This window comes from Coccinella septempunctata, chromosome 1 (assembly GCF_907165205.1).
Source record: "Coccinella septempunctata chromosome 1, icCocSept1.1, whole genome shotgun sequence".
NCBI lineage: Eukaryota > Metazoa > Arthropoda > Insecta > Coleoptera > Coccinellidae > Coccinella > Coccinella septempunctata.
This window is the reverse complement of record NC_058189.1, coordinates 7,758,231-7,785,618: the sequence shown is the minus strand read 5'-3', so window position 1 is coordinate 7,785,618 and position 27,388 is coordinate 7,758,231. Positions and strand designations below refer to the sequence as shown.

Here is a 27,388-nt window from a genome sequence, read left to right as displayed (position 1 = left end):
ATCAGATGAATAACAATACTGATGGTCTTGATGCCTTTCAACTTCCACTATCTCCTGGTTTGTTCCTCGAGATCTCTGTACTTTGAAATTTCTTCAGTGTTCTTATCTAGATTGTTATTATTTGGAATCGCTAAGTCGATGAATAGTGCTCTGCTCTCATCCTTATTCAGCAATACGAGGTCAGGTCTATTGTGACTTAGTTTCAAGTCTTTGAGAACCGTGCGATCCCGGTAGAGCTTGTGATGTTCATTTTCCAATACAGCATCCGGATGGTAATTGTAATAAAAAACTTTTTTGATCTTAGAAGTTGGTATTTTATTTCCAATTCTTTGTGAAGAATCTTAGCAACTGCATCATGTTTATCCCTGAGCTCCGTGCCAGCGAACTTCTGACATCCCCCGGAGATGTGCTGTATAGTTTCATGTGTCGCACAGCAATAGCGACAGCTATCGTCCGCCACTGAGGCATCCTTGTTGATATATTTCATGTAGTTCCTTGTTGGAATCACCTGATTCTGGATGGCGAGCATGAAGCCCTCTGTCTCAGGAAACAACCTTCCGGAAGTCAACCAGTAGTTCGACGCAGATATGTCGACATAATCATGGTTGACCTCGTTCTGGTACCTCCCATGCAAAGGTTTGCCAGTCAGTTTCTGCATTTTACTTTCTGCAGAGTGTTCGACGGTTTCCAAGTGGTCCTGCTGTAGCTTTAACGGTGTAGAAGTATCAGCAACAGAAACTTCTTGATTGGAGTTCTGATGAAGTAGCCTTGCTCAGAAAATATTTTCGAAGTCCTTCAATTTCCTGGGTCATACGGTTGGACAAATCAACAATTCCTCTACCCCCAAGATGTCGTGGCAGCTCTGTCCGTTCTATTAGGCTTTTGGGGTGGTGTTTATTGTGTTTTGTCAGCATCGTCCTTATTTTACTCTGTAGGTAAGGCTTCTATCTCGAGATGATACCGAATAAGTAGCTCAGTGTTGAGCAATCTTAGGTGTTAATCGCTCTGATCAGTTTCTATTATTATTATTATTATCTCTTCTTGGATAAGGAGTGACTGAATTTATTATTTCCGTTTTGTATATCTCTGATATGACCTTCTAGCTCCTTAGATGTGGTCATAATCAACAAGTCTTCACAATTTTTCATTTGGATGATCTTTTGCTTTCTCTAATATCTTCTTCGTGAATTCTATAACTGTTTCCCATTTCAGGTCTTTGTAGATAAGTTTGTTCCTAACAAACCAGGGTATGTCATGTCTATCGCCATGAACAGTCGCTTGTATTTTCTTGATGTGCGGCCGATTCATATGTAAGTTGTGGTCTCGCTATTGTTTTCATCTTCTTTCTATGAGCGGATAAAGTCTGCTCATTGCTGCCTGCCACCCCAGGTATTTGGCTTCCTTTTTCCATTCAACTATTTCTCCGTCCACTTCGAGGTTTTTGTACATCTTCAACCTTTCTTCCTTTTATTCCAGTTGGAATAATGAGCATGATTATATCCTTCTCAAAATTTTGGGATTGGTCCCTCGAACCGAAGTTCTTTACTGGAAATCGTTAAATCACTCCGAAGATTTGTAAAATCGTCTGCCTTCGAATAATTCGAAATCCTTATTTCTCCTAGTTACAGCCCAACTCAGAGAAACAAATTTTATTCAATATGTACCCCATTGGAGCCTGGGTCAGATAACTGACACTAATATAATGGCAATTTCTGTCGGTTTCCTATCCCCTCTTCTGATTGCCCGTCAACCCACATGACATTCTGCATCAGAACTTTACAATGCGTCCTGTTTTCCCCTATAAAAAAAATCGATCCTGAAAGATGAATTGAATGCTAAATTCAATGTGTGAACGAAGCTTAAACCAGAACTGTCATCTCGTGAATGCACGAAGGATTCTTATCTTAACAGGGAATTTCACCCCATTCAATTTTTCATGACATTCTTCTCCAGCTACAAACCTCCTACTGATTTGTGTTTTTCCAGGATATGCAAAAGCAAAGCAAACCAAATTATTTTATTCATATCTCCGGAAAAAAATAGGCTTTTCACCTCATTCATTTCATGCATTTCCTACCACAAATAATCAAAACAAACATTAAAAACAGTCGAACAAATCTTCGGAATTTTTGTTCTCTATTCTCTTTTTTTGTATTCTGTGTAGTATACCTCTTAACCATTTCTTCAGTGAAAATGTTCACGTTCTGGCAGCATTAACTGGTTGAATTATTTTCAGTCCCTGTATAGTGTGAAGGAAATCGGAAAAAGACGTAAGTTTCCTTCATCTGGAAAGTAACGTGGTATAATTCCCTCCTAAAAAAGAACTTCATGTTGTGTTCTTGGCACTGCTTGGTCTATTTCCATAGCGAATTATTATTAAAATTCCAATCTTTCAATGAAATAAGGCATTTGTTCCATTAGTCAACAAGCGTTGTTCATCACAGAACGACAAGCTAAAAAAAATATCCTCACTAACCTTCGCGCGATACAATGCTACTACACTCCTGACTTAATTTCATTCAAATTTTTGTTCAGCAAAACATGGTAAACTCTTGACATTCCATTTTTTAACTGCTGGAATTATTTCAGTGAGGAAAATCAGATTCTTTGATTGGTTGATGTTTGTCAATGATAGTAGGTATATTATTTACCGGGTAGGAAAAGCCTAACATCCCTGGACGACTGTGAAGATTGCTTCTATCAACACAAATTTCAGGAATGTGGCTTTTCCTTCGAGGTAAAAATACAATTTTTCCGCAAATCGTTTAAAATTCGACAGATATCAATTATCAATTTTCAAGAATTATTTTGTTCTTAAATAAATGGTGCTTTGAAATTTCTAATGAAGTTGGTTGCGTTACTATGGAAACGTATTAATTTTGAATCGTCAAACTTGACATATTGCTGGTGTTTCCGAAAACAAAACAGTGTAAAGTGATGATGAATTTTCTATTTCTGGGACTCCCCCAGAAATGGTTGAGTCAGTGAATACTGCTTCATTAGAATTATTATTGTCGAAAAAATCAAGAGAAAAGTACAAATATACATTTTATGGACAATCGCAAGAGTAAAAACATGAGTTCTTTCTCAGAAAATGTTGTTATGGCATACTTCTTGTCAAATAACTTTAAATAAAACAAACCGATTCTACAATGCATCGGGATTTTCAAAATATGAATTAAAGCGTTTTCAATAATTTATATAGAACACTAAAAACTGTAAGGAAATATCATTAGGAATATTTCGTAACTGTTGGGAAAGCTTGACTTTTCTTTTCATAAATTTTTTCCGGAATGTCAAAATTTCCTAGAAAATTGCGGGAAATATTTTTTCAACGACAAGGAATAAGGATTTGATATTTGCTACACATGTTTAACTCGATATACCCTTTAAGAATAGTTTTAAAAATTGCCATTTACAAAAATTTCGATATCGAAGCTATATCTCATACTTGGAAACAATGTAAAACATTTTTTACGTCAAAAATAACGCAATAAAATACTAATGAACAGATCCGAGAGCACAACAAAATAACTTCATTGGTTCACTTAATTCACTCTCACATTATAGATGCTTCATCTCCCAAATACGCATAACATTTAGGGGAGACTGGGGAGGGTTGATACGTTTTTGGAATATTTATTTTTGTAAAATGAATTATATGAGGAAACAGGACTTTTATAACATTATATAATTCTTCGATTAATCGTTCAACGAAATAAATATAGAATTCTCAAAATATAAACATCCTATTCTGTACAAAACGTTGAACACAAAAACATGCAAACTGTCTCAAGCCTCCCCACATATGGGAGGATTGATACGGTGTACTGGGAGGCATGAGACACATAAACTGAAAATATAAGCCCCATTGTTATCACTTGCAAATGTCACATATAAACATTTTTATGCCATTTCTAACACGGTCACATTCTTCGTGGCACCATTGCGAGCACACCTGACGCCTGATCCAGAATTACTAGATCAGTAGGTAGGTCAGCAATGATACTGGTTTGCTTTGGTCCCGTAGGTGCAGAAACATGTTCAGAAGGTAGGTTGGATGGTAAAAACGCCTTTATGTAGGCCTGTCCAACCAGCTCCGGAATATTTTTTAAAGATGATACATGTATCAGGCCTCCCCACCCTAAATGTCTCAAACCTCCCTGAAAGCAAGTTTTAAAGTAATTTATGTTTTCATTTTATACCCATACATTTTGGAAACCTAATAAAACAGTAAATTATGTAGGTTTATGCATATTTCCCAGTCAAATGTTTGTTTGTGCCGAAAAATTAATGCATGATCATAAAACCCTTAGGTAACGTGAGTAAATACTTACAATTTCTCACCTCGAAACACTCTTTGTTGAATATTTCACGAACGAACTACTGTTAGCCTTACAGATTGAGGTCATGTAGTGCTTTCTGCCAGAGAATAGTGTTCACCAGTATATTACTTTTGAAAACGGCTACAGAACGCGGATATAAGCCTGTATCAAGCCTCCCCATGTATCAATGCTCCCTAGTCTCCCCTACCGATTCTTCGACTTTTATTATTTTAGTCCATTCTAACAATTTGTTTTGATTCCATCTGCGTCTCAACATAAATCATTGACATAGAAGAATTTCTAAATCTTCAGTTTAAATTCAACTGAAAAATTTGTATTATCAACAACAACGTAAAAGGAAGAAATTCAAGTGCTGACTAGTATAAAAACAACACCCTTGGGAATTAAGAAAAATTTTTCACTAACCTCGGACTACGAATCGGACTGGCGAACTTGTGAGAGCATCCTGGGTATGGAAGTCACTAGCTGTAACTTGACATTCCCAATTACCATCGTCAAACTCCAGCTGGGCAGCTCTTATCCAGATCGAACAGTCTCCATTTTCTTGGTTTGGCGAATGCCATTCGTACTTGTTGGGGTACATACCCATTGGCTGAAAAAAGAAAGACAAAAATTGTTCACATGCCGGAGACATACAATTATGAATAATCATGTGTTTCTATCGACGTCATATCGTGTTTCTCGATGTCAATATTTTGAATTCACATGTAAGTGGAAATCGTATTTGGAATGCTTTGGGATAAGTATTGAATACAAAAATAAAAATTCATTCATCATGTGACACATTCAAACAATTTGTAGGACAAATAAAAAAAGATGAATGAAAAAAACTGATAGACTAAATACTAAATAAGTTACTGATATATCGAGGAGATATATTATCCCACAGAAGGAAACTTTATGGCTCATATACTAAAACTCTCACTACCCGAGGTAGAGCTATACAACTCGCAAATTACAAAACCTAGCAATGAATTATTCAGGCCATTAAATCCTTGTACAGAATCCCCTCTACTGGATAAAAAAGGCCAGAGAAGTAATGAGCATAATAGCGGATATTGTCCCAACAAATATTAAGCACTGATCAATTAATGACAGATAATAAGATCAGGAATATCATGCAGGTGTGAAGAGAGACAAGATGATGCAAACTCGTAGTCAATAACGCCAACAAGTTTCAAAGTTTTTGGGAAACTCAGAATTTCCGTGAATTTTTTTGCCTTCGTTAGTAACTCGTTAATAACTATTTGTAACATCAAAATTTTCATTTGTACCTCAACGGTAATGGAAGAAAAAGACACTAGGGATGGACTCTCCAACTGAAATTAATTTTTGCACAAAATATGGATGCCCGTTAAGTTAACAACTAGCGGAATACTGTGTTCTTCTTCTATTATCCTTGAGGAACAAATAAAAATTTCGGTGTTACAAATAAATATTAACGAATGCATAAAACTTATTTTCATTTTCGAAAAAGTGCGTGCTAGCTTCTCGAACACAAACTCAGGACTAGTCTGAAGAAAAAGGCTAGAAAAACTGGAGCACTGCGGACTACGATAAAATGAATTCGTGGCCAGAGGATGCAAGGAAAATCCTGAAACACCTCATAAAAGAGCTCTATTGGTTATCCTGAAGAAAATACGAAACAGATACACTCTATAGAAATGTCAAAATAATACTTTTATTTTTGTACCTACCAATACCACTGTTTTTTGTAGTAAAATATTTCTTATGTTACGTAGTAATAGTATACTCCAGTCACTTTTATTGTAGCACTCGGTTGGCCATGAAATAATTTTCTTAAGTTTTTGTAACTAGAACGGAGTAAGGCACCCATGAAATGTCGTTAATGTCATAAGGCCGTTGTCACAAATAATATCAATTAATATTACAAAAATGCCTAAAGTGATTGAAAAAGAGAGAAGACAGGGTTCCAGGAAAAGCTATTTAGAATTCAGGTCCGATCATTCAAATCGTAGGTAATCCTTTTATTCTAATATCTACATTATATCAGAACGAACATATTCAATGTATATGAATTTATATAATGTTTCATCTGAATCTAAACGACTTATATTTCCACAATCAGAAAGATTGTAAATGAAGAGTATGACGTAGAATTTCCTTCTAATGGGAGACCCAAAAATGTGGTGGCATTTGAGAATTTTATTTTAGGGTGAACGAATGCGAAAAGTTACTACCTACAAGATTTTCGATTAATGTTATCGTGGAATAAGTTCCAGAAAATGAATTTTTCTATTTTTCGTTCGACTTGTTCTATACATTGTGAATGTCTCAAGGGATCAATAAATGAATAATTATTAATATTATATCAAAGTATTAAAAATAAACAGCCATAAATACGAGCCAGTTGTACTTTTATTAATTCATGAGAAATTTTTGCTTTGAGGTGGAGTTCCTCTTGCCATGAAACTTTCTTTGATTTTATTAACTTCCATTGATGCGAGATGATTTTTTGTTGAAGAATTTAACATTCTTGTAATTATTCGTTGATTTCTTCGAGAGATAACCATTCCCTATCACTGCATCAGATGCATTTCATTTTCGGGTTGATTCTATTACATCTCCTACCTTCAGCCAAGTGAGGTAATAAATATTAACCTCTCCCCAAGCTACTGCATATTATGTGTCAATAATTCAATTTTCTTCCATAGCAAAAATAAATATATTTAAAAACTGATCACTTGTATTTTCATAACTAGATTTGGTATGCCTTCAATCAGTTTGTATCTTAGAACATAGAATATCAGGAAGGAGCTTTTTCGAATAAATGTGACGGGAATTGTGCGACGGAAACGGCCATATTGGTCTTCCAAGTTTTAATTTTAAAAGTGGCAGACTTGGAAGTCAAATGATTCTGTTATCTGTGGCCAAATGAACAAAGTGATGTTTTAACTTAATTTTGGTAATTTGGATTCTTGAAATTTGCTGGAAATAAGGATTTTGGATATTGTAGCGTGAATAATTAATAGGTAGGTGATTTTTTTAAGCTGAATATCAGGTATTAATTATGTGTTCCCGAATTTCATGACATATAACCAAAGATATTACACAGTAATATCTTTGCATATAACAAGGTTATCCCATGACAATAACACTCCATGGGCGTAGGTGATGTTAAGTCATAGACCTTAATACCATTAAGTATCTCGCCAAGCAGTGTTAGGCAGGGTGAATTTCCGCTTTGATTATCAATTTGAACGAGCTTGAAAACGCTTCTGACTTTACGTCAGTGCTTTCCTAATTTTTTTGATTAATCAGAATCAACTGACTATTGAAATTAGTTTTTTGGAAACTTCACTGTCCTACGTCACTGTTGAAACGGAAATATATGTCGGCCATATTTCTCCTCCATTCGGGTCAAATTGAAATGAGCAATATGCTCCTTCCTGTTATTCTATATTCTAAGGTTTGTATAAACATCAATCATGTTCATCACTAATTTTCAACTTCATATTTTCCGAAGTGATTCGAGATTGTGATAAAATACGTAACTACTGAGACTTTTAAGTAGAACGGATAACATAACGCTGATTCAAAACTCAAGAATGTTTTGACAAGCGTCATAACCCCACATTTTCGTATTATACAGAGTGAAATGTGTCAAAATTCCATGGTCCAACCGATTGTTAAGATAAAAGTGAATGGAGTACATATGTAGAAAACTGTATGAAAAATTGTTATCATTCAAATCCAATTCAAGTCGATGGTGAAACTCTTACTAAGGAAAAAGACATTGCTGACGCTTTCGCAAAACATTTCAAAAAGTTGTTTAGAAGAGCTGCTAACAAAGAATTCGACGAGGAGCATAGAAAACAGATAGAGAATTGGTATGAGAATGAAATACCTCACATTCCGTTAGAGGACACATTTGAGCCCATATCCGAGGAAGAATATTATACGGCGCTGTACCATGGAAAGAACACAACTCCTGGCTACGACAATATTTCAAGAAAAACTTTGAGAAAATTAGATCCATCAATTCACAATGTTATAATCAAAATCTATAACTACTGCCTCTCCCACGCTTTCTTTCCAAAGGAATGAAAAAAAGGCATTCTCATCACCATCCCCAAGGCTAAGACAGACCATTCCATCATAGAGAACTACAGACCTATCACACTTCTACCTACATTGAGAAAAAACTTTGAAAAAATATTAGGAGAAAGAATACGTAAAGAGATAGAAAAACATATACCACCATACCAATTCGTTTTCAAGAAGAAGACATCGACTATCCACCCTTTGGTAATACTCACTTCAAATATTCGATGCAATAGAAAGATAGGAAACAAAACAGCTGCTATATTTATGGACATGCATCCAAAAAGCCTTCGACAGCGTCTGGCACGCCGGTATAATTTCCAAGCTTTTCCACCTAAAATGCCCCGTTTATTTGACCAAAATAAACTGCTGAACAGAAAATTACAGGTACGGGTTAAAAAAGAAGCTTCAGAAGAATTTACACCAGCACAAGGTCTACCACAAGGATCGCCGATCTCTCCTCTGCTTTACAATTTGTTCTGCTGCGACATGTACAGACAATACAATGACAGGGACCAAAACATCAACAAGCATGCATACATCCTACAATTTGTCGATGACACAACCTTAATATCCCACCACAAAACATTGGAAGAATGCATGAAAGAACTACAGAAGTTGGCAGGTGTTACGGTGGCATGGATGAGACGATGGAGAATACAACCCAACCCTGCGAAATCAAAACTCATTATCTTCAATCACAAAATCAACACAAGGTCTCCCAATATAAAACTTGGAAATGACACAATTACTCCAACGAATTCATGTAAATACCTGGGCATACAGATCGATAGCAAGATGAACTTCAAAGCACACTTAAAAACCCAAAAGAAAATAGCAACCACACGGGCCGGGCACTTCAGGTCTCTAACATATAAAAACCAAGGAATCAGCAGTAAAACAACAACTATGATCTACAGGATGATATGCAGACCTTTATTGGATTATGGGCATACGATATTCTCACATTCACCAAAAATAGCTTTGGATATTATAGGAGTAGCAGAAAGAACTTGCTTACGAAAAATTACAAAACTAAGACTTCCCAACAACACAACCCACCCAATGAACTTTTATACCAGATAACAGAAGTAGAACCAATACTGGAAAGAATGCAAAGACTCTACAAAAAATTCATCGCTAACCAACACAATATCAACATAATCGAACCATTGATACACCACTACAATAGACAGTTCGCACCAAAGGCAAAGTTACCAGCTTTGCCGCTTTTCGAACATATGAAATCATTACCATAAAAATAATCATTACCTCCCAATAGTTTACAATAAGCTTCATGTGAAACAATACTGTATTTAACTGGCTGGAAGACTCCGGTCGATAGCCGTTTGATTGTCAAATCAATAAATTCAATTTCTCTCTCTCTCTCTCTCTCTCAACTGTTGTCATCTCCATTCGGATATAAAATCCCATCTTCGTGTTTGATTAGAAAATATGATGAATATTTAATTTTTGAATGTTTGAGCGTCGACAATGAAAAATTCCTGAAAACCAAAGTGTAAATACCTAAATAGAATAATTTTCGAGTTATTCAATTTTGTGTGTAATTTCATTCTATACGCACAGCAAACTATTGCTAAACTGATAAAGTTATATTGATATGTAACGAAATGACGATGGAAAATTGGCTAGCTCATTCAGATCGTAACTCCTGTCGATATTCATATCGACGAGTGGTGTGTATCTGAATTGATTCTTATATTGATTTATGTTCAGAATTTGTAAATTGAATTATTACATCATATTATTGTGAGTGAAATATGGAGCATAAAGCTAATACTTGTTGGATAATTGCTGCATATTGTAAAATTGTTACCTAAAACCCTAAGTGCCGAAAACGAAATGAAAAACCATAGTTTGAAGTAATTCACGAAACATATCTGCCCCAATGAAACATTCACAGTTCAAAATGGTGTTTTTTTCAGCACCTGTTCAATTCTATCACCGCTTTCAATATTTTCCTATCTCTCAACAAATTCCCAACAACAAAAAGGACTCCGACCCCACTCACAGTATATTATTCATCTGTTCCGTCCTCAATTAGCTCTGTAAAAAAACGTTTATCGGTGAGGTTGGTCCGCTGTGTTGTCTGAATACCAAATACCCCTAGAACGTCCAGACACTGAAACATCGAACTCGCTCTGAATGCGAAATAACATCTCCAAACAATCTGGTTCTAAACCAATTATCACATCCGGGTTTGGACGGAAACACCTACTGTTCTGATCTAGAATTAGGGAATCCGGGAAACATGAAATCAAAACACATTCACATAAACCCGCATGGATGTTTTCATGGCCCGGAAGGTATTTTCTGAATTTGGTTCTGTTGTTGCAAATATTTAGGAAACATCGAATAAAGTTCAGGAAAATTCATCGATGAATTTCAAAGCATATTTGGAGTATTTGAGTTTGAAGTTGAAAACTTGGATTAATATCATGCATTAACGTGGAGTGCTGATGCAACTACTCTTCGAAAGGCAGCACTAGCTTTGGTTTTTTTGGCTGCTGAATATCGTTCGCCCGTTTGGGTTAATAGTGCTTATGTGCGAGAAATTTATGCACTGCTGAATATTTCTATGAGAATTATTACTGGAACTAGCAGATCTTCATCTATTCAATGATAACCAGTTCTTTCAAACCGTGTAGCGTCCCATATTCGTAAACAGAGTGCTGGTATTAAACCTCGGAATAAATTCCACTCCTTTCCCCACTCACCTTCAATTCTTTCCCATATTACACAAAATACGATTCGCAGACTTAAATCGCATAAACCCTTATGGTCCAACTCTTTCCTCAATTCGAATGTAAGGGACAAAGACCTTTGGCAGTCTAAATGGAATACGTGCACTTCAACCAAGAATTAGTTAGTGATCCCTCGTGGTTTTGATCTTCCCAGGAAAATATAGTGTATTCTGAATCGTATAAGAACAGGCTACGGACGTTGCTTTTCCGATGGAATTCAGTTGAAAGCCCTAGTTGTGAATGCGTGGAAATCATCTGGATTATCGTGGTCCCATTTAATTTCAGGATGGTTTTAGAGCTATTCGTTCAGTTTCCGAATCTTGTTTGAATTGTGTTGTGAATTATAGGTCAATATGATATACAGGGTGTTTCATGAGTCGTTGGCCATAGCCTAATGGTGAATGCATGTCATCCAGGCTTTTCAGAAAACTTGCTTATTTTATATCCTAAGGCTATTAGTTTCGGAGATACGGGGTGATTCATGAATATTGGCCTATATACATTTGCGATAGTCATAACTCTGGACTGTATCGAACTTCGACGTCGATCGAATTTTATGGATTTGTTCACTTCAGAATGCTCTTTCAAACGGCTCATGAAATATCAATATTTTCAGGGCAGTACTCATGATTTTTCATTCAAGCTTCAAAATCTATACTTTTCGCATCCCTTACAGAAATTTCGTTATTGCCATGAAAAACTACATAAACCATTCTAACGAATCGAATTCAGTTTTCACTTTGCATGGCACACTCATGTGTCATGTCACAAGGGAATAGGTAGCGGACGAATTCATATTTTATGAATATTCTTTCGAAATACGGTCCTGTTTTTATTCCTTCGCTGATAATATTTATTGTCCTTTGCCGAGATTTTGAATTATTTTAAATTCTGTTCAATTCTTCTCCATTTTAAACCCTCAGCACATACTGAGTGTTCGTAAAAAAGTGTGCAAAGTCGAGCTGTGAATTCTTTTGAAAGTACATATTGAATTTAGATACAAATGATGTAAACCGGGCATCAAAAGAAGGAGGCCTGAAAATGAACATTAAGAAATCCAAGATAATGAGCAACGACAACATCGATGTTACAATAGATAACATAAAACTAGAAAATGTTACTCAATATATCTACCTGGGACACAATATCACACTATTAGGAAAAGAAAATCAAAGAACGGAAGTAACAAGAAGAATAGCACTTACATGGGCCGCCTTTGGAAAATTGGCACATATTTTTTGAATCCAGAGATTCCTATTAATTTAAAAAGAAAAACCTATAATACCTGTATTTTACCCGTCTCCACTTACGGGATGGAAACAATGACCCTTACTATACAGAGCGCCAATAGGTTAAAAGTGGCACAAAGGGCAACGTGCAATGCTCAGCATTTCATTGAGGGATAGAGTTCGAAATGAAGAGGTGAGAAGGCGAACTGGATTGAGGGATGTAGATGTAATTGAGGAGATAGACAGCCTCAAGTTGAGATGGGCAGGTCATTTAGCTAGATAGAACCCAGAGAGATGGACAGTGCGGACGCTACAATGGAGACCACGCGAAACAAAGAGAAGTCGAGGCAGACCACAACGAAGATGGGTAGTTGATATAAGAAAAATAGCGGGTAGAAACTGGGAACAACAAGCCAGGGACAGACATGGATGAAAAACTATGGAAGAGGATTACATCCAAAAGTAGATGGTAGAGGGCTGAAAAAGAAGAAGAAGAAGATACAAACAATCTTGGAAAATATAATCCGTAAGTGTATTTGCTTCAATTCACACGCAAGTATTTTAAAATTTATTCTTTAACAATGAAAATGTACCTACTATCAAAAGAGATGTTCGAAATGGAGTTCTTCCATATCGACACATTTCCTAGCGCTCAAAATCAGAATATTTATTGCCCTTCTTATCATAGCGGGATATTTTTCAACTTCTGCACAGGCTTCTTCTATCCTCTGCCACAAACGCTCCAGTGAAGTCAGAAGTGTCTGTCATTTTTTACCAACACTCAGTGAGAACTGAGGGTTTGAAATGATGAATAGTTGAACAGAATTTAAAAAAAATTAAATTCTCGACCGAAGACAATGAATAATATCACCAAAGGAATAAAAACAGGACCGCATTTCGAAAAAATGACATAAAACATGATTTCGTTCTGTTCCTTCATTGTTGTTTTATGAAGGAAATAAAAAGGTTAAGGTTTTTCGGGGGACTAAATTTTAATAGTTATGTGTGTAAAGAAGCAAATACACTCACGGATTACATTTCCCATCAATAGATAGATAGATAGATAGGTTTATTCATTTCATAGTATATACACATGTAATACATTGAAAAAATGTCAAAATAAATTCAATTAGGGATAGCAACTACATATTATGTTTACAGTAATCAAGATATTCTTGCACATTATATGGTTCACATTTCATAATAAATGAAAACAAATTTTGAATCAGAACCTTTTCACTGGTGATGCAATGAAATTGTTTTGGTAATGCGTTAAATAATTTAATGCCCATATACATTGCATTATTTTCTATGAGAGTAAGATTATGCATGGGATACAGATATTTATCAACTTGTCTGGTTTTCATATTTTTATTCTTAAATCTATCAAATAACTCCTTGTGCTGGATAAGAAATTTTATACAATTGTACACATAAAGCCCTGTGAATGTATGAATGCCATTAGCGCGAAAATCGCCCCTGCAGGTCTGCCGATATTTCATATTTAGCATAGTTCTTAAAGCTAGTTTTTGTTTCAAAAATAGACATTTCGAGTAGGAACTGCCTCCCCAGCACACAATACCATATGACAAGGTTGATTGAAAATTAGAAAAATACACAATTTTCAGGATGGATACGTTCACTGACTTTTTCAAAACATTCAGAGCATAGATGGTAGAGTTTAATTTATAATTTAAGTAGTCTATATGATTTTTCCACTTCATATCAGAATCAACATAAACCCCTAGGAACTTTACGCTGTTTGCAATCTTGACTTGAGTACCATCCAGTAAAATAGCATCAGGAGGCACTACTTTGGATTTCTCAGTTCGGAACGTTATGCATTCGGTTTTTTTAGCATTCATTTTCAAGAAATTTTCGGAGCACCAATGTTTCACACTCAAATAAGCATTATTCATTTCATTCATCAATTTAAGGATGTCATCAATAATTTTTAAAATAGTGGTATCGTCAACATAAATTATCGGATACAGCCACCTATTTATATTAAGAGGAAGATCGTTAATATATATTATAAACAATAATGGTCCTAAAACACTGCCTTGGGGTACTCCAGCCAAAATCTCTATGTCATTAGATGTAAAAGTTTCAGAGTTGATTGTAACTGAAACTCTTTGTTTTCGGCCTTTCAGGTAGCTTTCAATAAGCTTTAGCTGCTTATCTCTAATTCCATACGCTTCCAATTTCTCCAGTAATCTACTGTGATTCACACAGTCAAAAGCTTTAGACAAATCAAGAAACAAGCCGATCGGTATTTCTCCCCTATCTATTGCCTCTAATACTCCTTGTGTTAGTTCAAAAATAGCTGTGCTTGTACTTTTATTATTCAAGTAACCATGTTGAGATGAGCAGAACAGTTCATGTTTCCTGAAAAATTTGAGAAGACGATCTACAAGAATTTTCTCGAAGATCTTTGAGAAAGTTGTTAGCAAATTTATGGGTCTGTAGTTTCCCAAATTTTCGATGAGACCCGATTTGTATAGAGGTGTTATAATTGACAACTTGAGTGAAGAAGGAAATTTTCCAGCTACGAAGGCTTTATATATAATATATCTCAGTGGTTCGACCACAATATGAATCACCTTTTTCAAAACTATACTGGGTATTTGATCAAATCCAGATGAAAAGGAATTTTTCAATTTTCCGACAGCCCTCAATACCTCCATGGCTTCTATCTCAAATACATAAAACGACTTTTGTGCACGCTTCAATTTTAAATTAGATTGAACTTGGGTAGTGTCAGATGAACTCCCTGAAGCAGTATTTACAAAATAGGTGTTGAAATTGTATCTAAATTCAGTATGTAATTTCAAAAGATTTCACAGCTCGACTTTGCATCTTTTGAACACTTGTGCTGAGGGCTCAAAATTCATGAATCACCCCATATCTCCGAAGCTGATAGCCTTAGGATACAAAACAAGCAAGTTTTCTGAAAGGCCTGGATTACTTGCATTCACCGTTGGGCTATGACCAACGACTCATGAAACACCCTGTATACATAGAACTTGATTTATAATCTCACATTTTTCTACTCTGCATGAAATGTGGATTTCAAAATAGCCTTATAATTGTCAAAATTCAACTAGAGATGATATCTTGAAATCTGATCGGGGTAAATTGATTCCTTTATCGAATTCTCGAAAGTCTTCTTCAGTTTTTCTTATCACCCTACAAGTGGTAAAACACTGCGATTTTTCGAAGATTCCATTTCAACAAATGATATGCACTTTTTTCTTCTCTTAGATATCCTAGTGGGGTAGTCATTCTTTGGAAATTGGAAATTTTGAAGTAGAATTTCAGTATCAGACGAAATCTTTGACATAAGGTATTGCAACACCCTTTATACATGTTTAAAAGCAAGGGGTTATGCTCACCCCATTTAGGGGGTTGCAGTTACGGGGATGCAAAGAGCGGAAAAGTTTGTTCTCCCTCAAATGAGAAATTGACGGTCCCGAGCGATTTTTTATATTTTCATTTCAGACCCGGAAAATCGAGGTGTTAAATTTTCGTTGGACCATACTGTATAAAATGAGAGGTTATTTTTCTGGAAAAGCATCTGCGTTTCGCCGCTACCTTACCCTGGAGAACCGGTCGAAGGCAAAGTATCACACCACGTTGGCAATAATTTATAAAATAGGCATATATCCCGAAAGTAGCACTAGAATCGGGACTGTAATCCAAATTTTCGAAGAATTATAGTAGATTTAGGGAGATTTCAATATTGCACCCTGGAAGATATATGATATCAGATGAAGATGGCGTAGCCGAACCCGTTTACACTGTATAAAATATCGAAGGGAATAAATTAAATTGGGCAGAATACTAGCGATAACTCTTCAGATGCCAATGAGTTATGGGTCACGAAAAAAATTACCATCGGCGAAATGCAAACTTTGGAATCATTCATGTTCGGCTCGTGACGGAACGCGGCAAATGCCAACGCTGCTGCCGGTGTCTGATGACAAATAGTTTCCTGTTTATGTTGGATCGTTTCCGAGAGGTTCGTAAAAACTAGACTCTGGTTGTGAATGAAATATTGCATACCGCATGGAAACGACTAAATTTTTTTTGTTCGAAATGTAAATTGGCAAAATATTCAAGTGCAATATTCTTCCGGGGAATGTTGTTCCCATCTACGACTCCGACTCATGTGGCTCCAAAAAGAAGAGCTCAGGCAAAACAAATTTTCACGAATATTTTCAATATAAAATTGTGACAGATATTTTGTCTGGTCTGAACAATATCTTGATTTTAGATAGGTTCGAACCTTGTTAGATTTTGAGAAAATCATATGCATATGGCGTAACGCAACCTTCAAAATATTCGTGAGAATCTCAGGAGATTTCAGGAAGGTCAAACTGGTGGCTCCTGGTCATATGAATCGAGGAAGCATTGCAGTTAAATGTTCTCAGTCAATAAATTATGTTTTTTTAAAGGAGATATGGGAGATTGATCTCAATTGCAAATTCTTGTCCTCCTGTTTCAGGGAACTTGAGCCACGTAGTCTGAAGAATAATCAAGAATGATCACGCCTAAAGGCGATGAATACAATAATGAGGATTAATTCAGATGCAAACCACCCGCTGATATGAATATCAATAAGTGGTACGATCTGAATTGAACTAGCCAATTTGCCATCGTCAGGGCCCCAAATGGAGTACGCTCCATCGAAGAAAAGCAGATGCTGACCATGGTTTCGGACCTCATCAGAGAGATTGTCTGAACAATCTTGAGCTTTTTTACGGATCCATTCTGTTTTTATTTTCGAGGTGGCTATGAATGTACCTCTTACAGTCTGGGAAAAGGGACAATGGCATGATAGTGAACTATTTAGTAGTCACGCGATGGTTTTCAAGATGGTGGAGGATGCCAATTCATCCCTTCTTCATACGAGAGTATGAAGTTTATATCTCGTCGAACCCTACTATGCCTGAAGGTACCACTTGGTTCATCGATGGCTCTATACTGTCCATAAGGACTAAAGTGAGGATTGTGTGGCCTTGTGTGCACACTGGGGAACATCTAATTATGTTGTGACAGTCTGGAAACCCTATAATTCCTTGCTGGGAAGAAGGACAACTCAGTCTTTTAAAGTTTGAATTTGATAAGGGGGTTATATTCCATCGCGATCTTGAGGTCTATTGTGCCCTCCAGCAGAGCTGTTCTCAAAACAGCGCCATCTACAGTTCGCCCACCATCCCCAGAGTTTCAATGAACCCCAGTATCTGAGAGGGCTTCAAGGAGGCGGAGGCTTTTTTCAATTTTTTTGATGTAGCAGGGGAAAATCTGCAAGACAGACGAACACATCCTCCCCTGAGGGGAAACAGTGTGGGGATTCTCACTCTCCTGAGCTCGAGACCCACTAAAAACCCTAAACTGCTTCTTCATAGCCTTCGTGCCATACTCTATCAAAATCTCTCTCGATATCCATCAGAAATAATCCTGTGGCCTCTTTGGTCTGCATTCCTTCGGTGACGTATTTTATGAGCTGTAGCAATTGGAGTTCAGTCAGTCAAGGAGGCCAATTCCTCATTCCTCTTATAATTTTCCCGTCCAAGACGACTGTGAGTAGGCGTAACCTATTCTCACCAAACTCATACTTAGTAGAGGGTCGAGAATGCCGGCTCAGCTTTTGTTGGTCCGAAACCGACACACTGCACATCTGTCAAAAACATATTTAATAGATTCTATACAGAAGAAATTTTTCCTCTGAATGGAGCACGAGAAGAACTCTCAGGCAGTGGAGGCTTTTCGTTGAAAGATACTTGCCAGAGGTCAAAAACTTCTGGGCCTTGTGAGGAAACAGCTGGGTCTGGTGCAGTGACTGGCCACCTGTTCGATAAAAATTTGAAAAAATGGGGCTTACTGGCTCCTACTAGTGTCAATGGTGCAGAAGCACTGATGAAACTGTTGAACATATTCCTCTGTTCACCTGCAGCAACCTTAAAGAGTTAAGTGGAGTTTATACCACGAGACTTTCTCGCCATCCGTATAAGGCGTAAAGGGGAAAGACTACCAGAATGAGGGATGTTGCCAGAACACTTGTACGATAAGTGGAAATTACGAATATTACAATAGTTTCCACTCTCGTAGATAGCAGCACATAACGAACGTCTTCCTTCAAGTTCACCAGGATACGAATTGTAGCCAATGGCTAGACTTTTCGAGAAACTTCTTCATGTGGAAATTCGATATTCGAGATAATTTTATCTCGGAAAGTTAATAACATAAATGATTTCTGACTTTCCGAGATGACGAACTGATTGAATTGAATCATAATGAAATCTCCATATAAATTAGTGGTTTCTGACGTAAGATATTCATTTTCTCTTTTTGAACTGACCACTAAAACGGTGTAAACCCATCTCAAGGACAACACACGTAGAAAACACAGAACACACTATTCTTATGGTAAGAGGGACTCCTCTCTGTCATTTTCGTCGGGTTGTTTTAGCGTATCTTCGACCACAAGCGGACAAACAATGGACTTCACTTCAACCCCTTCGGGCACCGCATGTTGAATAAGAAGTAGATACCTTCATTTTCTGTGAATGTGCTGCCTTCCGCTGGATAAACAGTAGCTGCTGTTAGAAAAAGTTATGTGGTGCCAGATTGTACTAGATCTCTTAAAATTCTTGAATAAGTTTGTAGTAGACTTCTGAACGATAGAGGAATGTTTCCTCTGAAATGATCTGTGGTGACCCATTCATTACTGCCTTATCTACTAATTGGTTCACAAAGGGTTTGCGACCAATTTCAGTTGATTATTATTGTGGATATTGAGCAAGTGAAGAGGTTAAAATGCTCACCTCGATGGGCTGAAAAAGAAACCGAGGAGAATCTCTACTTATCTGGTAGCAGAAAAGGGTTCTAAAGAGAAAGGAAACAAGGAACTAACCTTCCATCTGTACAAGCTTCGTGGTTATTTCTCGGTTGATAGAGGAAACACAAGGCACCTACTCAAAGTAGCTCAATATCATTCTGGTTTGCTCAATATAGTCGAATTCACAATAATAGAGATGAAAAATGGTGCGATAACTGGGGCGATATTTGCGAGGATTACTTTTTTTTTCGAGAGAAAATTTTCGGCCCGTCCGACGATAAAATTATAATGATTGACAGACGAAGAGTTTTGTTTCCTGCTCGCAAGGTGTTGCTAGCAACTGGGACAAAAACGTCTGACAAACCCCTAGCATTGACGTCCCGACATCTTTATCATTGCATAAGAGCTATGGTCTTTATACAATGTCTTCATTGTCGTTGAAAATGGTTTCCGAAATCTATTTTATCGAGCTTAGGGGATATTCCTATTTGTTGTTTGGGACAACATTGTTGTATTCGTTTTGGTGCGAGAAATAAAAGCATTCGATGGAAGAAAATTACCTGAAATAGATACTCTTATACAAATACAAAAGATTGACCGTTTTCGAGATATTTGAGTGTTTGTAGTCACATGATGTCAACAGATTCATTCATGGCGAGATTCATCGATAACGATATATGAACAGTTATGTTCTACCTTTCGGTGCCGTTGATAAACAATAACTACATAACAATAACCTTGGTGAATGCTGACACCAATTTTTTGGATTTGGATAGGAGTACCGAATACTTGTATTCATGCACCAAAACGAATAAAACGAAAGAAGCTGTCACACAAAAACCATAACTTACTCTCTAACAACATACATCCATGCACTAAATTTCATTCAAGTGGCATTCACCGTTTAGAAGTTATGCGGAGAAATTTTTCTAATTTTATCAAGTTTGGAAGGTGATATATCACTTAAAATGCAATTTGGGTCATGAGTTTAATTATCAAACTATACTTATATTTTCAATGTACTATCATCCCTAGAAAGCTCGGTACACATTTTTTACTCACCCTCTATAATATTACTATTATTAGGGGAGACTGGGGACTCTGGGGAGGGTTGATACGTTTTTTGGAATTTTTATTCTGGAAACTGAATTGTATGAAGAAGCAGGACTTTTCTTATATTATATAATTCTTCAATTAATCGTTCAACAAAATAAATATAGAAGTCGCAAAACATAAACATCTTATTCTGTACAGAGCGTTGAACACAAAAACATGCAAACTGTCTCAAGCCTCCCCACATATGGGAGGATTGATACGATGTACTGGGAGAGTAATCCAGAGGATTATTCAGCTCAGTAGGTAGGTCAGCAATGATACTGGCTTGCTTTGGTCCCATAGGTGTAGAAAAATCAGGAAATTGTCAGTTAGTTACTTCCACACAAGAAAAGTCGGCCTCGTTAAATACATGGGGATTGTACGGTTTTTAAAAATCCCTTTGATATGTTGGATGGTGAAGACGCCTTCATGTAGGCCTATCCAACTAGCTACGGAATATTTTTTGAAGATGATACATGTATCAGGCCTCCCCACGACAAATGTCTCAAGCCTCCCTGAAAGCAATTTTTAAAGGGATTTATGTTTTCATCTTAAACTCATATATTTTGAAAAGCGAATAAATCTGTAAATTGAGTAGTTTTATGCATATTTCCCAGTGAAATGTTTGTTTATGCCGAAGAATTAATGCATGATCATAAAACCCTTAGGTAACTTGAGTAAAAACTTACAATTTCTCACCTCGAAACACTCTTCGTTGAATATTTCACAAACAAACTACTGTAAGCCTTACAGATTAACGTCACGCAATGCCCTCTGCCAAAGAATAGTGTTCACTAGTATAAACCTTTTGAAAACGGCTACAGATCGCGGATATAAGCCTGTATCAAGCCTCCCCATGTATCAATGCTCCCTAGTCTCCCCTATTCATTTTTCGAATTATTCAGTTGGTGCATTCGAAGTGAACAACCAACTGTTGGAAATTATTTCGAAGATTAGTCCTAAATTGAACAGATTCATTCAAGAAAAAACAAGTGCTTGGAAGAATTTAGTATGATAATATTTATAGTCATTATATGCCATGCTTTCAATCAGAAAACAAAGAGTAAAAATCATGAAATCATTTTACTCGCTCTCCTTTTCATATTTCCTATTTGCAGTAAATAAATGAGATATGCTTGTTCATCCTAATGATGCCGGGGTATGCGAAATATAAATAATCCTCAGAATTTTACGTAGCGCAATGAATTTCCAATTCCAATTGCCATATTCCGTCGAATCTGCTTTATGTCTTCATCCCCAGATAGAAAATGTAACCAAAATGATTTTATTCCCCGGTTCGCAGCGGATTTCAGAATCGTATGTTGAATTACAAATGAACTTTGAGACATGCACTGTCAAAATAGTGGCTCGGAATATAGGAAACGTGACAGAAATTGAAATACTACTCGAAGGAAAAATCATTATTCGACATGTGAAGAATAAAATAGATGAGTAGGTAATAAAATGCATCCCTCTGCAAAATGATATACTATTATAACTCTTTACAAGCTATGCATGGTCTCAATCCTAATTTGACTGACAAAGGTCTGTTTGAAGAGTTAAGAGATTAAAGCCTGTTTACACCAGTACCCCTCAAAAGGATCACTTAACTAAGCGTCGTTTAAAGTTAATGGACGCTTTAATTTTATTTCAAGATGCATGACAGTGGCTAAACAGAATCTTAAGTAAGGGGCCCTTAAGTTTTTTTATCTAGTGATATTTCAGTTTTCCATTTGGGTGCAACTTCATCCTAATCCAATAAAGAGATTTCATTGGCTGGCCGGTTGCCGATGGTTGTTGTCATTTTATTAACCTAACTTTATTGTCCTGTCAGTCAGTTTCAAGGAAATTATTATATTATTATCAAAGAGTAACAACTCTTTGTTATTATTATCATTATTATTGATAATGATAAGGATTGTCAAATAAAAGGTTCTTAAGTTTATATAAGTACAACAATAAAATAAACTTTTTCTCTCTCTCTCTCTCTCTCTACAACAATTTCTTCGCAAGGTCGTATATGAATTGGTTGTTGTTTGTTTAATATTGAAGAGGAATATGTATATGAACATCGAATGTGTGTACTACAAAAAATGCATTCGTAGCACTGCAGTAGCCGTTCTATATATCTATGTTCAAAGATAAATATGTACTGTATTAATAAAATTTGATTATTTCTTCTCCTTTCTCCTCCTATTTCTCCACTGCTACTTTGGTTTTAAAGACAAATTTTTGATACTGAGAAAATCTTGGCAATTCCAATACTCAATCGGATTCTGTCATACAGAGTGACAATTAAAAAACTTGTCAGTCCAATGTCGCGACAAGGATATTTTCAGACAAAATGCCGGAACAGATCAATTTTTATTCGGAAGGGGACATGTTTCTAGCAGAATTGTAAGCCAAAATCTCCTCAATCTTAGATGTGGGGGTTGTCACCCCTAAATTTTTAATAGGGAATATAGGGTGAGCTATACTTCCATTGGAAGACAAAATGTCCCTCTACATGTGTAGAGGTGGAGGTTTAGCTCACCCTCTATTCCCTATATGAAGAATTTAGGTTTGAGGAGATTTCGGTTTATAATTTTGCTCGAAATATGTCCCCCTCCGAATAAAAATTGATCTATTGAGGCTTTTACTTTGAAAACATCCTTGTGGAGACCTTATTGGTCTGGCAAGTTTTCGAATTGTCAAACCTTGTAACTACTTCAAGGACCATAGTATTTAATGTCAAGTGATCTTTCAATTGAGGTATAGCTCACCCCCTATTCCCTATTGAGAATTTAGGGGCTATAGCTCCTACACCTAAGGTCGAGATTTTGGGTTAAAATTCTGCTTAAAATATGTTCCCCTACGAATTGAAATTGACCTATTTCGGCATTTTCTCTGAAATCATCCTTGTCATGACATAATTGGACTGGCAAGTTTTCAAATTGTCACCCTGAATATATTTTATTACTCTTTCCGAGTAGCCTTACAAAAAGTAGCAGTATCGATTACATAAAAAGAACTTAAACAAACAGAAAACAAAATAGAATAAAAGAAAGGAGATAAGTCAACTTGTTATTCCATTTACATATAATATGATTTGATTAATTTATATGCAATTTGAAGGATACACAAAAATTTTATTACAGAATCTAGCCATTACATTCCAGCACAGAAAAAATCAATCTTCAAATTTCATCGCTAACTTGACGAAGAATTTTTTGAACGCTAGTTATAATAAGTAAGCTGAGCCCAAATTGCATACAGTAAAGTCTAATTTAAAAATGCATTGGACTGCTGAATGATTAGTGTAGGTTTCTAGGAAACCCCTCTGAAACTGATGCGGTTTCCTACAGCTTGTGTATAAAAAAGTTCGAACGGACAAATCAATATTCAGGTAACGCTGCAGTGAATTTTTCAGTGTGTGATCTTTATAGGGAAATCTATTGCCAGCAATCCTCAAAAACTGCATATTCAGCCAACGTACTTATTTATTCCCTCGACATACACATACATCATTCATCAATTGAATTATTCACGCACAAACTAACAATACATTCCATATCCGATTGTCTGCGCTCCGTCGCTTTAAAACTAATGTTTTTGACAGCTGACGCTCCACAACACGCTGCTCGTTGAGGGTTTTGACAAGAGCCACTCCAAGGCATAAGCGACTTCGAACCGCACATCGGCTGTTATCTTTCAGCTCACATTTCACCCCCAGGCCTTCGTGAATTAGAACATAGACTTCCTGCCAACTTGCGCCTTTCCATTGTGACTTCCAATTTTATTCGATTGATCGAAAGAACGGGGAAATAAAACAGTACATACTTCTATTGAAGGACAAGAATGGTGTCCAGTAAGTGTTGTTCTCTTGAAATGGGATGCTCTTTGAATTGTGCTTTGTTTCAACATGATACTAGCCACATTATTCAGCGTTTGCTGAAAATAAGTAAATGGAATGGACATTCGTTAAAGTGGAAAACAAATGCTTGGATCATTTTATGTTTGCTAAAATTCGATGCTGTTTACTCCGATTCGAAATTTGAGGCCAAATAGGGGTCAAAGAAAAAAAGTTTATTTCTTAACAGTGCAGCATGAACATGACTCATTAGGTTTTTAACATTATATTGATGATGCTGTTGATACTTCACAGTAATTTTCTGATTCAAAGCTATTTATTAATCTTGTCGCCACAATCTCTGCAAATACAGGGTGTCTGTAAACAAATGGGAAGGACTTAGATAGATGATTCCACGATGAAAATAGCAGGGGTAGCACCTATAGATTTTTTCGAAATCGATCTCCCATTCAAGATACAACCATTTGGAAGGCGATGTCGAGTTGACTGTTTGTAATTTTTAGGACGGGTTCTAGAAAACACTGAGTCATGAAACTATACATAATATGAAGCACTAAGTAGATGTTACTCAAACAATCGTTACTCAAACAATCGTTTTAGATCTAATAACTTTATTATTAGGCATTGAAAATAACAACCCCCAATTGTTTTGGTGGGATATATTTTCGAAAAACACAAAATTCTCTTATGGTTTTTCCTTCAATTCTGCAGGAAAAAAGTCTCTGTCAAAATTTTGATACAATCGATACTTTTCTCGGAATAAATAAAAACTTACAAGCAGTTCTGTTCGTACATTCCATTTCATCGTATAGTGTTCCATAGAATGACTACTTCCCTCTAAAATACATGCATCAACTCTCTGCCTCATAGACCTTCGTATACTGCTTGTAAGTTTTTATTTATTCAGAGAAAAGTATCGCCTGTTTTAAAATTTTGCAGCAGACTTTTTTTCTTCAGAATTGAATGGGAAACCCAACGATAATTTTATTTTTCGAAAATCTATCCCACGAAAATAATTTTTGAAGAAAATTCATAAGGAGGAATCATCTTCCTAAGTCCTTTGCATTTGTTTACAGACAACCTGTATAGAACTTGATTTATAATCTCACATTTTTCTTCTCTTGTTTTTTTTTTTTTAACTTGGTCACCATGGTCAATGGTGACATATGTCACCAATGTACAGCAATGTACCTTATCCTCTTTCTGTTGAGTTGAACTCATCCAACATAATATATGTTCCACAATTCTATAGTGCAGTAGAAAATGGCATAGAGATAAGTTCTGGTCAGGATTTTGAAAGCGAATCTGAGTTTCCTTAGCTATAAAGGGCGTCTGCCATGAAAGTAGTGGTAGAAAATACAAGGTCCTGAACATTTCCTCAATGCAGATCATTCGTTATGAATGAGCAGTCTCTTATAGAATATGCAGTCTTCTATATCCATGAAAGATTGCCAAGAAGTACAGTGAAAAAAAAATTATATGCAGTCCAAAAGGAATTATGAAATCAATTTGCATGTAGCAATCCTAAAATGGTGGGGACGAATCGCAGAGGAATATTTTCTCTTCGAAGGTTTTCTGCTATTTTCAGGCAAATTACGAACCAGGGTACACATTGGCGAATGCGCTAGTTTTTCTTACTGAAAATGTGTTTTTTTATATAAGGTATAACTTGTTCAGCCATGTTGATTGAAATCGTATTCACAAAAGTATTTCACTCTCTATTTTATTCTGAAGAAAAACCATGATGATTATAAAGTTTCTTCAGAATATGGCCCAAATCCTTTGAAATGACCTGCTTCCAACTATCTTTATTCGTTTTTGATTGATTGCTTCTATGGAAACTTCAAATGGCTTTCAGCTCTTCAATTATGGTGCACACTCTAAGAAAGAATTAAATGAGACAAACTTCCATCACATTAGTCTGCATAATATAATTATGTAGCCTTTTTCATTTCTACATCACAGCAAAACTTTAGCCATGTAACGAAAAAAAGAACATTGATATACATTCGCGTGCAAGCTAACAGAAGTTTTGGCCAAGGAGATGGTTCACATGACATGAATGCAGTATATGAAAAATCCCTCGAAAATCCCCATAGATTAAATAAATTGGGTCTCAAAATATAATAGTAGTTATCACTCTAGTATGAATTTTATCATTTGCAGATTCATATCACAGATTATCTTCATGGCGCTATTTGCAGTTTGGAAAAAAGAATGCAATTGTCTGTATCAGGTATTGGGCAATAAGGGATACCAAAAGATCATGGAATATATTATCGCATATTAAGAAAATTTGAAAAAATAGATGAAAAGATGTCACCGGTCTTCTATAAAAGGCAAATTTGTGTTTCAGTTGAAACAGCTACCAGAGGATATTCAACTATAATCCCTCTAAAACTAAAAAGCGTTCTTCAGTCAACAGTATATAACTAAATTATTCGATTTCTCTCGAAGTTTTGTGTTATGCCTATAGGAGGAACTGAAGTATCCATCTGAAAAACTCTTTTTGTACGCATACCATAAACTTCAATGTTGCTATGAGGTATGCATATTTGTTGCGCATTCCGATATGCTACTTTTCGAATATGGATTCGGAGAAGCATTTCTATTTATACAGTGTTATGACCCACTTCATACTAGCACACTCGAAATCCCAACATTCAATTTATGATTAGGATCCACCCAAAGCTCATCAAGCCGATGAACTTCCCTGATACACAGGGTTAGCGGTTTCGCAGCTGAAATTTATCGTGAAACTCCTAAGTTCGAGGAATGTGTAACACTGCTATGCAGCACAACACTATTACAAGTAAAAATTCTCGGCGTAGATGCCTAAATCAGAAAGAACTTGAGAATTTGATCATATTTGTAGAAATAACAGAAAATGTTCTGATACGTGTTATTGAATGAAAAAAAAAACACTAGAATTGGCTTTGGAACTAGCATCTAACTAACGTATCATCACTGTTTCAGTTGAGAGTTCATATGAGATTCTGCTATGTCATTCAGCAAGTATAATTTTGATAGTAAAAGAATGGTCCTTTTGGATTTCATAGGAAATATTTCATTATACTGAATTAAGATGTCCTAACCAATTCTTCTTGGCCGAGTGACAGAAAGTTAATAAAGTGTTCAGCCGTTTGAGCCATATCCGTTTGAATTAAGCAACCAGTAGGTATGAGGGGGCGCAT

At 36.2% G+C, this 27,388-nt stretch overlaps 1 protein-coding gene across 1 annotated transcript in view; it reads right to left on the bottom strand.

Annotated features, from left to right (window-relative positions):
- LOC123311290 (irregular chiasm C-roughest protein) overlaps positions 1-27,388 on the bottom strand; it is a 498,432-nt gene that overhangs the window by 205,796 nt on the left and 265,248 nt on the right. Inside the window, exon 3 of the mRNA XM_044895177.1 lies at positions 4,752-4,938. Within this exon, the coding sequence (XP_044751112.1) occupies positions 4,752-4,938 (187 nt within the window). The remainder of the gene's footprint in view (positions 1-4,751; positions 4,939-27,388) is intronic.